This window comes from Amblyomma americanum, chromosome 5, assembly GCF_052857255.1.
Source record: "Amblyomma americanum isolate KBUSLIRL-KWMA chromosome 5, ASM5285725v1, whole genome shotgun sequence".
Classification (NCBI taxonomy): Eukaryota; Metazoa; Arthropoda; class Arachnida; order Ixodida; family Ixodidae; genus Amblyomma; species Amblyomma americanum.
Window position 1 is genome coordinate 160444323 of NC_135501.1, and position 12748 is coordinate 160457070.

General features: G+C 46.5%; 2 protein-coding genes across 2 annotated transcripts in view; both read left to right on the plus strand.

Moving 5' to 3' along the window:
- LOC144132880 (uncharacterized) overlaps window positions 1-12748 on the plus strand; it is a 74742-nt gene that overhangs the window by 56729 nt on the left and 5265 nt on the right. The gene's annotated exons all lie outside the window — the stretch shown is intronic.
- On the plus strand, window positions 11715-12632 carry LOC144133667 (uncharacterized). The gene has a single exon (XM_077666825.1). It carries the CDS (start codon window positions 11715-11717, stop codon window positions 12630-12632), a length of 918 nt encoding a protein of 305 aa, XP_077522951.1.

A 12748-nucleotide genomic window follows, 5' to 3' on the forward strand; every position in this document is an offset into this window, starting at 1 on the left:
AAAAAAGTAAAATATATACCACTGCCCGCGTGATGCCAGCATTTTTCTTAATCGTGAACTCCTTGTTTGCAAAAAAACTTTTTTCTGCAGGGCAACGCCTACAGCAGGCGCATGCAGGTGTTCCCTGGCATCAAGTCACTCCCGTGTACAACTAGCCCCGGTGCTGCAGTCGGCAAGCAGCTGGACTAACCTGATTATAACGTTGAGACCGTATTTCTCTTGCTCGTGTACCTTGCCTTTCCCCACCTGTTGTTTCTAAATACTCCAAGTTCCATCTTCAGAAAATCTGCACTTTCAGGTATCTATATTTTTAGACGAGCGATGGTTCAGCTTTTTCTGCTTACTGTAGTTTTTCTCTCCATTGAGGTGCCTTTTTCTCTGCCTACCGAAAGGGGCCCAGAAAGTACCCTTAACCAACTCGGCACGTGGATAAGCCGACACGACCACGTCGCTGTAGTCACATGTGAAGGATTTTGGGATCCGTCAGCGCAGTACTGGTTGCCCCGCCTAGAGTGGCCATCGAGTAGATGGACACTGCCAAGTTTTGACTTACACCGCATGCTTGCCCAGAACAGCCACCACAGCATCAAGACGATTGTTGTTCTGCCAAAGATAAGCCGAGACCACTTAAATTGCCTCAAAGCTACGTTCCAAGATTTCAGCACGTTTTATCTCATCGACTGGGTATTCCTTGAAGACAGTGCGGAAAGCAGCGCCACTATGGTGCATGCGTTAGAATATTCGCACCGTAAGGATCGAGGTCGCATGGCACAGAAATGTGAAACGCCTGCCCAAAACGATGAAGAGAGATCGAGGCCGCCAGAAACCTCGAAAGCTTCAATATACTCTCAGAGCTGCCAGTCGCTTTTGCGGGGGTTCGATTTTCATTCAGGCACAAGCGGTACGTTGAGAAACAAGCAGGTACGCATCGCATGCTACAGTCGACGCCTTTCTGTTTATAAGCGTCCTTGCTTCGGAAGGGAGGTTGACATGATTAAAAACGCGCTGCGCGCACAGAACGCAACTCTTGTAACGCAGCTGTACGACAGTTTGAAGATCATCAGTATCGATATATATAGAGGAAGGATTGATATCGTTATGGAGATGTGCGCAGCCAGCGAGAACAGCGTAACTTTAATTCCGCCAGCGTTAGTATACACCTATGAAACTTTCTATTCCCGTCGCGAGAACTTTCGTCCTGAGCCACTCTTCAATATGCTGGTAAAGAGCAAGGCAGGATTCTTACTGACAGCCGCCTGTATCGGATCATGCCTTCTCGTGATTAAGATTTCAAATTTTCAACATGAACGCGCCTTTCGTTGTTCTATTCTGGAGTCCTTAACGTTTTTTATGGCATCATTCTATTCTACATCCTATCCTCTTCCTGCCACGAAACGCTGGACATTGATCCACGTATTTGTATTTGCTGCCTGGATTCTCGCCATTCTTCCATTGTCGAATTATTTGAGAAGCGAGCTTACGTCTAGGCTTAGTTCGCGCTTATCTCCGGACAACACTGACACGCTTGAAGAGCTGGAAGAAGCGCTTGACCACGGACGCGTCTTACCATGTCTTCTTCGAGGCACGGTAATGCACCACAAATTAGTTGAGAACATCACATTGAGCCCACTCTATTCAAAAATACAGGCAGCAGTCGTTAAACATGGAAAACACGAGCTCTTCGCGAAAGAGTCGAAGAGAGATTGCCTGTTGTGTGCCGAGCAGAAAGGGCGATTCTGTCTTGTGAACCGATTCACTGAGTGCTTCGTCAGCTCTGTCGCTCCTCGAGTCATTGAATCAAAAGAAGTGATCACTCTTATCTAGGTAGTAACTCCGGTCCGCAAGGATTACCCTTTTGCAAGAGCCTACAATGTCATTCTTCGTAGGATATTTGAGGCATCTTTACTGAGGCCGGATATACGGCTGATCGTTTGCCCTTATCGTAAACCTGATCCGGAGGACAGTAAGGGTATGAGCAATGATTCTGGGAATGTAAGCTATTTCCGGCAGTTCTTCTCGTGTTTTGCGGCACTCTTAGCTGCCTCCACGGCGGTACTTCTTATAGAGGTAGTATCTACTTTGTATAACACAAACTAGCTTTTTCTCTTTAACTTTTATCTTCACAAGTACAACATACCATTTTGCACTTCGTAGCAGCTTTGTCCAGCGGCTAATGACATCCGCAGCATCATGCAAATGCGCTGGGGGGATTGGAAGATATTTGAAACCCATTTGAGCGCACAAGCTAGTACGAAAGTTTGTCTGGAGACCAGTATTATCATCGACTCGATAGAGAAGAACCTGGCCGTAGTCAAGGCTTCCTGCGCCTTCTCATTCTCACCATGCCGTAACGGGGTGGGTAAGATAGCTGAAAGACTCCGCAATAAAAAAGACGCAGAAGAAAAAATTTCACAGCTGCTTAATGTTTCTCAAGAGACGCAATTGATTACAAAAGAGGTATGAGGTACGGGTAAGTTTTTTTAATGATTACAAGAAGTACTCTTGGTATGCGTGAGATTGCGTTAAGTAGCCCTGAGGAGCATAATAGTGCTTAAAGCGTCACTACACAAGCGTTTTGGTCTAATTAATCTGCAGTTTTTATTGCGCGCATTGCGTTAAATTGGAATTCAGAGTCTTCACTTTTGTGCCCGTTTCTTAGAGGTGGACACAATATTGACTGTGTTAATATTGCTATTGATGCGGTCAGTTTTATGTCCTTTATGATGCCAACCAGAAGACGCGGCTACAGTATCTGACGATCTGTGGACGTCTGGGGAATAATTAGATTTCGGTGGTGGTGGCGACTTGTGCGGTGCATGCTACAACTATTAAAAGATTCGTCGTCAAGGTTTGCAATGCGTACATACCGCCTGTGGCAACATTAGCACAGAAGCACAAGAACTGTCGAATGGTACAGTGAAGAGTGGTGCAGTGAAGGCTTAGAGCTGCAAATGCGATTCGATTCATAAAAATTCTCTTCGATCTGAACATAAATGAACCAAAGTGCAATGGACCAAATCGCAACACTTGATTCGGCAGCTCGCGTCACTAGCAGCGGTGCCGACTAGCTCTCTGTCGATCCGGGAGTGAGCAGGGTTTGCGCAAGTGGACGCTCTGATAGCGGTCGCGTTCTTGTCAGGTCACTATCAAGGCAGGGGTTTCGGAAATAATTTATCCGCGCTTGGTGGTAGTAAAAGAATGAGACTAATCGAAATAAAACACCTGCATAAAGAACGCGTGGGTCACAGGACCGCCGCTTGAATGATACTTAAACCATTCAAACTGCTATCATTATGGAAACATGTTAAAAACTGTTAAAAAAAGAACCTAAAAAAACTGGTATGGTTTTCGCACGGTCCAATTAACGTCCCGTTTACACGCGTATTTTTTTCTGCTGTGGAGCCAAATTAAAAGCCTCTTCCACTTATAATTTGTTGTTATTTTCAATTTAAAGCATTCCTCCCAGCTGTAAAAATGGTGCACTCTTCAACTGTATGCTTTTATGCTCATCAGATCGCAAGTTGTTCTTTACCTTTGTACAGATTTCAACTTGTCGTGTTAATGTTATATATGTGTTTTTTGGCCTAATAAAATACTTCAGAAAGGATGGATAAGCTTTGACTGCTTTCAATCTAGAGTATGTGTGCAAATGTATTCATCTCGGGATGTGGGTACGTGTTGACGTCGGAGGTATTAAGTACGCTATCTTAAAAAATATCGGGTTAAGTATATTCTCTTTCCTTCTGTTTAATGTGTTTCATAAATCAATAAATCTCTGCATTTTCACCATTGTTTTTTGTATTTGTGTTAAATGCTGATTGGAATTAACACAGACACGAAAAAGAAGCCGTGAGATAGTTAATCAGTAAGAAGCAAATCCTGTATAAAACACTTTCCTAGTTTCGATATCTAAAGGTTGTTGTTGCGCTAAGAAAAAAGCTTTTTCCACAACATTAAAAAAGGAGATGCGGATGTGTTATCGCGTAATTGTGGTGAAAGGCACAACCACAGAGCGCCGAAACAAGAAACGGGTGAATATAACACGCTTATGTTTCGACCAAGGTTTGTCGGTCTGCGTTGATAGCAGTTAGCAAAAAGGCGCCCTTCGCAGAAGTGTCTCAACGAGATAGTGAATATTCGACCGCAAGGCATTGAAGTATTTTCTTTCACACATTACAGTTGCAGTGCTGATGTAGCGTATTTTAGTACATTAATGATTCTGCGGAGAAGTGAATCTTTAAGGCGCTGTTTTCGATCTTCTTTCTTATAATACGATGCACTCCAGGTGTACGGCTGCTCTCAAAGGAATTCCCTGCGTTAAATGCCTCTCCTTGTTCACCGCTGCTACTATTACAGCATGTTGTTCCTCATTGTTCCCGCATTCACCTTTTGGCCAAGCAGCTTGTCCTGAATTATTGTAGCTTATCACATGCTGGGACGATATGCGCGGTCGATGTTGGCATACTTAATCGGACACATCAGAGAGTTTTAATGGGCACAAGAGATGAAGCTGCGTTCCTTCCTGTGGAAAACGGAATCGAAGCTTTGCGATATCTTGTTGGGAACCGTCAAACACAATGCACTTTCTTGCACAAGGAGGTTCTCGTCTTGAAATTATGTCGACAAGTTACGTTTCCTGTTGTTGATTTTGGATGCACTAAACGCTTGTGTATCAGCGGTTCCCCCGTAATAAATTAGTTAGCCAACTAGGGGATACCCTGGATTCAATTTCTCGTCTTATTTCTTTCAGCTGGAGATTCCTATTCCCAAATGAACTTTTAATGCGAAAGCACTCATACGGTCACCAACGCCGACCAAAAATCTTGCCACCGTACGTACGTACGTACGTACGGTCTTGTGCCGTTGTCTAGCAACATGAGTTTACACCCGAGTTTAGTTACCCGGGTAAGCTTGGATTGTAAGGCGGGTAAGTTCGGAGGAACGTTGCGCCAGCTACGCGAGAGATTGCTAGGGAAGAATGACATGGGTCGCAATATCCCTACCGGTGGTTGTAATAGAAAGAGTCACCTGCCAGTTCAGTTGCACAACTATTTAACGCTACGGTACTTCGCTGGTAGTGATGTGAGGACTCGCCACCTCTCTAATGTTAGGCAGGGAACGATCAGTTACCTATATACGGGCATTAACCACTAACGTTATCACGTCATGCTCGTAAGACGGAGCTTAGCTGCTGCCTACAGTTGAGGAATTAACACCTGCTTTCCAATGCCTACTCAGTGTAGATAACTAAGTGAAGCCCCTAATACCTTCCTGTAATAGTGCTTTCATTGTGTTTAGAGCATTGCACATGGGCCAAAAATAAACAGGAGCAGTCAGGGTGCGCGTGAACTTGAAATATTTTTGAACAGCGCCACCGCGCGCAACACTATTAAATGTGCTATTTGACCCGGTTCTCTCCTGACGAGGCACTAAAGAAAGCCACTAACCGTGGCCACGCAGAGTGAGCGTGTCTATGTAGGTTTTTCTTTTTTCTCCACAGCAACATGAATGGGATACAATCATACAAAGTTGGGCAAGGGCTGAAGACACAGAGATCACACGAGGACAGAAGGTCAGGACACATCAGAGGAAGCTCTATGATTGAGTGCGAATAAACAGTCTCGCTAAAACCCCCGCATGCGCAATCTTTTCGTCGTATAAAGACGAACGGCACGCAGCTAGCCGCCACGGTGTCAGCTTCGAAGGACTTTAGGTGACATCAATATTTTTAAGGACCGGACACAAAGGTAAGAAGGCTTTAAATTTTCTTAAGCTGAAATGTACGTTGTGCCATTGCGCAAAATGTTAGACGGGAGTGGCTGGGCCCGCCAGGACTGAGAAAATGGTAATAAGTAACATCCAACTCATGAAATCAATATGCCTCGAGAAGAAACGAAGCAGACAAGGTTACCGTTACAAATATTATTCTGCCTGTTTGAATCCTGCGAGCTGAACATTGATTGTTGGAAGAGGCGAGAACCGGTGATTGAAAGCTATGAGCGACGGCGTAACGGCTCACAGACACGCGCAGTGCTAGTAGAAAATATCGTAAAGAGGAAAGAAATCTGCCTAATTATGGCAATGCGTTGCTCAGACGATTCGTTGTTTCACAATATTTACTGAGATGAAAGGATCAAATTCTGTGGTGAAAAGCAGCAGTAATACTCGATACATCTAAGTGAGCATGCGTTGACGTCTGTCAAAATGTTTGTGGCGGTGAAATTAGGTATATATTCCAAGAACAAGAAAAGGGGAGAAGCAGGGTGCTATGATTTTCCTGGGTAAAAAAAACCCGCCGACAGTATAGGCTCAAGGCGGAGACTTTACAAGAATATAACCTGCTTGCCAGGTTGTGTCATGCGCTTTACTGGGCCAAAAATATTATACCGGCAACCGTAGCTTTTCCTTTGTGGAGAAAGCTTTTGAATGAATTTATTTGAGGTTTTTAATGGCTATCAATTTTGAAATACTGAAGACTTCCTCCAGAGCACATGGCTTTATTGCTATGTGGAAAGTGCACACCTTTAAGGCGTTCTCTTCGGAGCTGAAAATACTCTTATTCATAAGTGCTTGGCTCGGAGGGACCACGTACGCCAAGCAGACAAGCGCACCTCAGAGTGCGGCCATTCTTGGTGGTGGGGTCTAAAAGCTCTTGTGCCATTCTTGGCCTGCAAATTAGTGCTCTAGACAATGGCCCACCTTAAATCTCTTCTGGATGGGCTGAAGAGCTGGGTCTTCCGTGTTTGGTGCGACGCATTTATCAAGTAAGGCAGAATGCTGCGCCTGTCGCTTATTAATGTTTAACATTTTGTTCCTGTGAATAGAAAGAAATAATATAGAAGTTGTTTTCACTGTCCTCTGTTGGAATGGGACCAAAAAGATTTCCATCGGCTGCCCCAGTGTGTTTCTTCTACGTATTCGTCCTTTACTAACGTGCCAAATTTTAAAGTTCTATCATTCTTATTCATGCCTTCAACTCCCGGGACGGAGCAGTTTAAGAAAATATTTAATAGCTTAGCAACACCAACAAGCAGAGTTCAGCTTTTGCTTAGAATCGTGAACGGGCTCGTTTCAATTGCGTTGAGAATATACTTCGATGACATTACATCCGCAACTACTTGTGATATACTCGTCCCGTTGCTTTTAAAAGCCCATTACTTAGAAGGACTACGTTCAGTACTTTTACAGTAGAAATGCGCTCTCTATTTTCCGTTGTAGCATTGAGGAGAGAGGCTGTAAGTTTAAAATTCGTTCAGATGTACGGTAGAGGGGTCCAATAATTTATATACAACAGTGGCTTATAGATAAAGCACGGGAAGAGGTTTTGAAGAAAGAGACGTTCACTTTGCCGCGAAGTGTGAACTGTGAACACGGCTACTCGACATGGGCCCCCAGTAACGCTGCTTGTGGGCAGATGGGGAAGGACAGGAGAAGCACACCCATTCATGCGACGGCGAAGCCCAGCAGTGAAAATGTGCTCTCAGATTGCATTATACGAGAAATGAGCAGACGCACGTTCATAAACATTGTCGAAACATGTTAACACGGATGTCGACAAAGGGTTCATTTGCGTCCACAGTGCAGAACGCCAGGAGCGCATGCAAACTGCGGTATGTGTACGCGATCTCGTTGAAGCTATTTCGCATTTATCAGCCCGCTTGCCTAGAAGTGAGGCAACGAAGAAATGAGAACCGTGAAAAATAATTATGACTAAATGTTTTAAAGCTACTTAGCATACAGAGAGCAGGTTTCGTTTAAATACATGAAAAGTTGCTAGCTTTCCTGCCCTAATCCAAGAACGCATATGCCGAGAGAAGTGTTGTGTTGCAATGTCAACACCTCGACAATAAGACCTCTATAGATTCGTTCAATTAGTCTTCCTTTTGTCATTTCTTGCTTTGGTAAGCAGCGCCTGTTCTTTCATGTCCGTGGTTGAAGGTGTCACGCCTATTCTGCGATTACGTTATAATCTGTCGGCCGTCACACCCGATTAGGCTTCCATCTGTATCACATCCACTGGCCTATCACGTCCACGACGTGCGAATCAAAGCGTCCTCGTTTCAATTACACTGCGCTGTTAAGAAGGCCAACCTTGATCAATATGGAAACCGCTTTTCCTGCGGACAATACGCTTAGCGACGTAGTGCTGCAATCTCTAATGCGAGTGATGACTCGATATTCAGACATTTCATGTAGCGCAATGTTGTATCGATCCGGCAAACCAGTTATATGCATGCGCAAATACAAAGTAGAAAGGACGAAAGCAGCATTGAGACCATTGCAGGGCAGTTTAAGTGGTCGGGCAAACATTCGTCCGATTAAGAGCCAAAGGTGCGTGGCCAAAAAACCACCTCAGACCTGACACATTTTACAAATATATTCAGTTACATTGTGGAGAGGGGGGGTCAGAGGATAAGATCAGAAGGCTAACGGCGAAAGGCAGTCTTTTAGTGCATTCCTGTGTTAAAAATAAAATGGTTCGTACACCTCTCAAAGCAATGCGGACATTGGGGAAAGCAAGGTCTTTATTCGTAAGCAGGGTGTTGAAGGCAAACAGGCATCGTGTACCAGGGTGTAGAATAGACGTTTGGAAGGCGCTGGAAAAAAACTTTAGCAGTTGCCCTACGACTGTTGCCCGGCACAGAGGAAATGACACAATGCCAATCAGGAAGCGTCTAGGCGTGGGGATTATCTAACAACCACTGTTGTCCGGTTATTTACAAGAAGTATTCAGAGAACTGGATTCCGAAGAGATGGGGATAACACATAATGAACAATACCTAAGCAATCTCTTCTTTGCTGATGCCATCGCTTTGGTAAGTAACCCAGGACCGAATAGTAAAGCATGATCGAGGACCTAGACAGACATAGCAGAACGGTGCGTCACAAAAGTTATATGGAGAAATTAAGTGTTCTGATAAATGGTTTCGGAAGGAGTAAACTTTTTAAATTTGACAGCAAATAATAGAATTTTTCAGGGTCTTTATCTAACAAGAAAGGAAGTAACCACACAACTCTATTACGTGTGTGTAATAACTAGCATTAATTCCCTTCCCCCCGCAGAGTTATATGGCAGCGACTTTTGTCAGCCGGCTTAGTTGTCTATTTTTTTTCATTAAAGAGCTTCTCTCTCTGGCTAAATAAGAATATGTTGGACTGCATTTGGCAGGAACTCTGAGGTGTTGAACGGCAGTTCTCTAACATCCTTCAATTGGGCAGCCGGAATGGTTAGAAAAGCTGAATCTTATTCCTCTTAGTTTATGCAGCAGGAATTGAGAGGCTACAACAAACTTGAACGAACAGGAAAGGCTACAACGAAAGAAATCAAATCACCACAGCAGGCTATGCAAACGACGATTATAGGCGCAACGGTAAGATACACGAAGAGAACAGGATGGGTCAGGGAGCATAAGAGATTTAATAAAATTCAAGCTCAAACCATGACGAACAAATGGCCATGTAACCGCAAGGAAAGACAGCCCATGGTCCTTTAAGGCACCGGAGTTGATTCATACAGAACGTGAGTGCTGTAGAGTGCACCAGAAGGTTCGTTGGGCGGATAAGATTAGAAAGTTTCCTTGCAAAAGCGGGCCACAGCTGGCAGACACCGTGGTTTAATGGGGGGAAATAGGAAAGGCCTTTGCTGTGGAGTGTAAGTAGTCAGGCTGATGATCGCGGCCAGCAGAACAATATGCTTTTATGCAGAAACATCCTCTTGAGGAGACATTTTTGGGCATGCACTGGGCACCAATGCCGCATTATATGGTAACAGAAAACTACAACAATCACTTGCTGTCAGAAAGAATATCTTACGTTTGTGGACATAAGTACCATGGACGAAAAGGACAACGAAATTTATTAATTGGACGGATTATGCAACAGCGTAAAATGAGGTGTTTGCAAGGTTTCATAAACTTGAAATAAGATTCGCTGATTGTGCTTTCACTATTCGTATTAAATTCGTTAGCGCAAGTGCTGTTTGCAAATGATTCCGAGTAGTTGATTTAACGCGAACTTGGATGAATCAAATACCGGGGTGAGATTTCAAATACATTTCAATCGTTTCTTAGCAGACAAGGCGAATTTTATCAGCACCGGGGAGCAACGCGTCGGCTCTCTTCATCTTCATGCAAACAAAATCGTACATAACATATTTTTACAAAACAAGAAATTTTGCTTTAACAGCGTTGGACACTACCACCAATTTTGGTGAATAATTTTGCCGTAATTTTTCACGAAAATGTCGCTGCGTTGTGTATATGATCCTTTTATTTTTTTGAATTTCTAAGGGAGCTGAAAAGTTTGAATGCCTGCCGTATTAGCCAAGCCGTGGCAAATCCGAGTGGCCTACGTTCAACTAACACGACCTCAACAACGCACGACATAACGGAGCTGTAGCGGTGCCGCTCGAAACTTTTCACCAAAGCGGCGCTCTTTACGGCGACTTCGAAATCGCCCGTCCTAGCCCCGAATCTTGTGGCCCCTCCGCTCTTGCTTGCTTGCTTGAATGCTGCCGAAAACGATTGCCCACGTCCGGGTGGAGTGACTATTCGTTCGTCCGGTTGTGTGCATTCATTGTCGACGTGCTATAGGCGTTGTGGAGTTGCATTCTTTATATAAACTCTTTTCCGTGTCTCCATTGAAAAAAACTAGGACACGCGAAACCATGGCGCATAATCGGGGGTGTCAGCTGCCATGGTCTGCGAAAGCTAAGAGGCAGCCAGAACGCAGGACGTTCTGCAATAGAACCATTGTCATCGCTTTGGTTCCTTTTTTAGCGAGAGCTACATTACGCCAGCCACTTCGCGAGGTCATCGTGGCTGCGCGTTGAGCCGTGGCACCAACGCTCCGCCAGCTGTGTGCATGCGCGGAGCGACGTTAAATCGCGCAGCTGGTGTGCGCGCCGCGCGCCCGTTCCGCTACATTTCGAGCCTTGAGCGCAGCGGCTCCATGGCTGGTCACGTGGTTGGTCACGTGGTGTGAAGTAGCATTCGGCGGCGCGGCGCTGGCGAAATCGAGGGGGGGGAGGAGTGGAGAGGGTAGTGAGAGTGTGAGTACACGACCAGGGACGAGGATGAAGAAGGAACGCCCTGCGAAACGAAGCGGCGAAATGCTGACTTTGCAATTCGACTGAGCGAATTCCACTCGGCAAGCTGTAGCTATCGCGTCACTCCAGGCTTGACCAGAGCTAAAAAGCCAAATCTTTCTAATTTAGCAGCCGGGATGATTCCTTTTCGTGGCTGGTATCTGCAACTGCTGCTGTTGCTGACAGGAAGAAAGAAAAGGAAAGTGCACGGGCTGGCCTACTGGCTCAAGCTGAACAACGCACGTTGCCACGTGCTGAAATTAGGAGAGGTAAAAGATAGGAGAGCAAATATAGATAAAAAAGGGCGCGCGCTTTTATGCTCCGGTACGAGCCCGGAGGCAGTGCAATGCTGGGCCGACTCGTCCCAGAGTGCTGCAAGCACTACGCCCTATTCCAATAATAAGTGTGTAAAGACGAAGATGTGACAACCAGGTAGCGGCAGTGCTATCGCTGAGCGCGTGCTGCTGCCGGGCTCTAGAATAACCGCGGACGCCTGGAAGGCCTCGTTCTGCCCCTGGTTCTGCCTTCCAGGTTCTGGTGGTGCCTGAGCTATTAAACCCCCTTTCAAGAGGTGGAGGTTGCTCCTGATCCCGTCCCGGAGCTCCGCAGCGGCACTGTAATGTCAGCAATGCCCCTGGCTCCCCAGCCACCGGCTGCTCCGCTTATCTGCTCCGGCACACCTCGACAACGGGACCCGGCTGTCTTCAGTGGGCCCGGCGACTCTGACGTCGAGGACTGGCTGGCTTCCTACGAGCGGGTCAGCACGCACAACCGCTGGGACGACGCCATGAAACTAAACAACGTCATCTTTTACCTGGCTGATGTCCCCAACCTCTGGTTCCGTAACTACGAAGCCGATATCGCCACATGGTCCACGTTCAAGACGAGCTTCACTGAGGTATTTGGCCGTTCTGGCGAGCGAAAACTTCGCGCTGAACAGCGCTTACGCGAACGGGCTCAGCAGCCTGGCGAGACATTTACTAGTTATATTGAGGACGTGGTGGATCTTTGCAAGCGCGTGAACAGCGATATGACCGAGGCTGATAAAATCCAAAATATCATGAAGGGTATCGATGAAGGTGCGTTCCAAATGCTTCTAGCCAAGCAGCCGGCCACCGTGGCCTCCGTCATCAGCTTGTGCCAGAGCTACGAGGAGCTCCGCAAGCAACGCGTCCTCACTCGTCGCACCGTACAGCCTGCCGACGTCCTGTCCGCTGATGTCGAGACCGCAGGAGGGCAGCAGCTCAGGCATGACATTCAAAAGTTCATTCGAGAGGAGATCGCACGCCAACTAGCGCTCATCTCTGGAGTTCGGAACCCCCCGCCAGCGCTGTCTCCCACCCTTCAGCAGACGATCCGAGCCCATGTCGCGGAGGCCCTGCCACCCCTGCCCCAGCAACCTGTGGCTGCCCCTCTTACGTGCGCCGCCGTTCTTGCCAGACTACCATCCCATCCCTTGAGCCCATTTCAAGACGCCACTCAAGCGCCGCCACCTTCGACGCCCCCGCCTGATTTCTCGTATCGGGCTCAGGTGGCACAACCCTAGCCTCGCTTCCCGCCGGCAGTCTCGCATTACGGTCGTTTGTGGCGTACTCGCGACAATAGGCCTATTTGCTTTGCCTGCGGCTTCGGCGGACATGTAGCCCGCTACTGCCGCAGACG

What these genes read in the sequence shown, in the direction of transcription:
- LOC144133667 (XM_077666825.1), top strand. Translation starts at nt 11,715, where the DNA reads ATGCCCCTGGCTCCCCAGCCACCGGCTGCTCCGCTTATCTGCTCCGGC.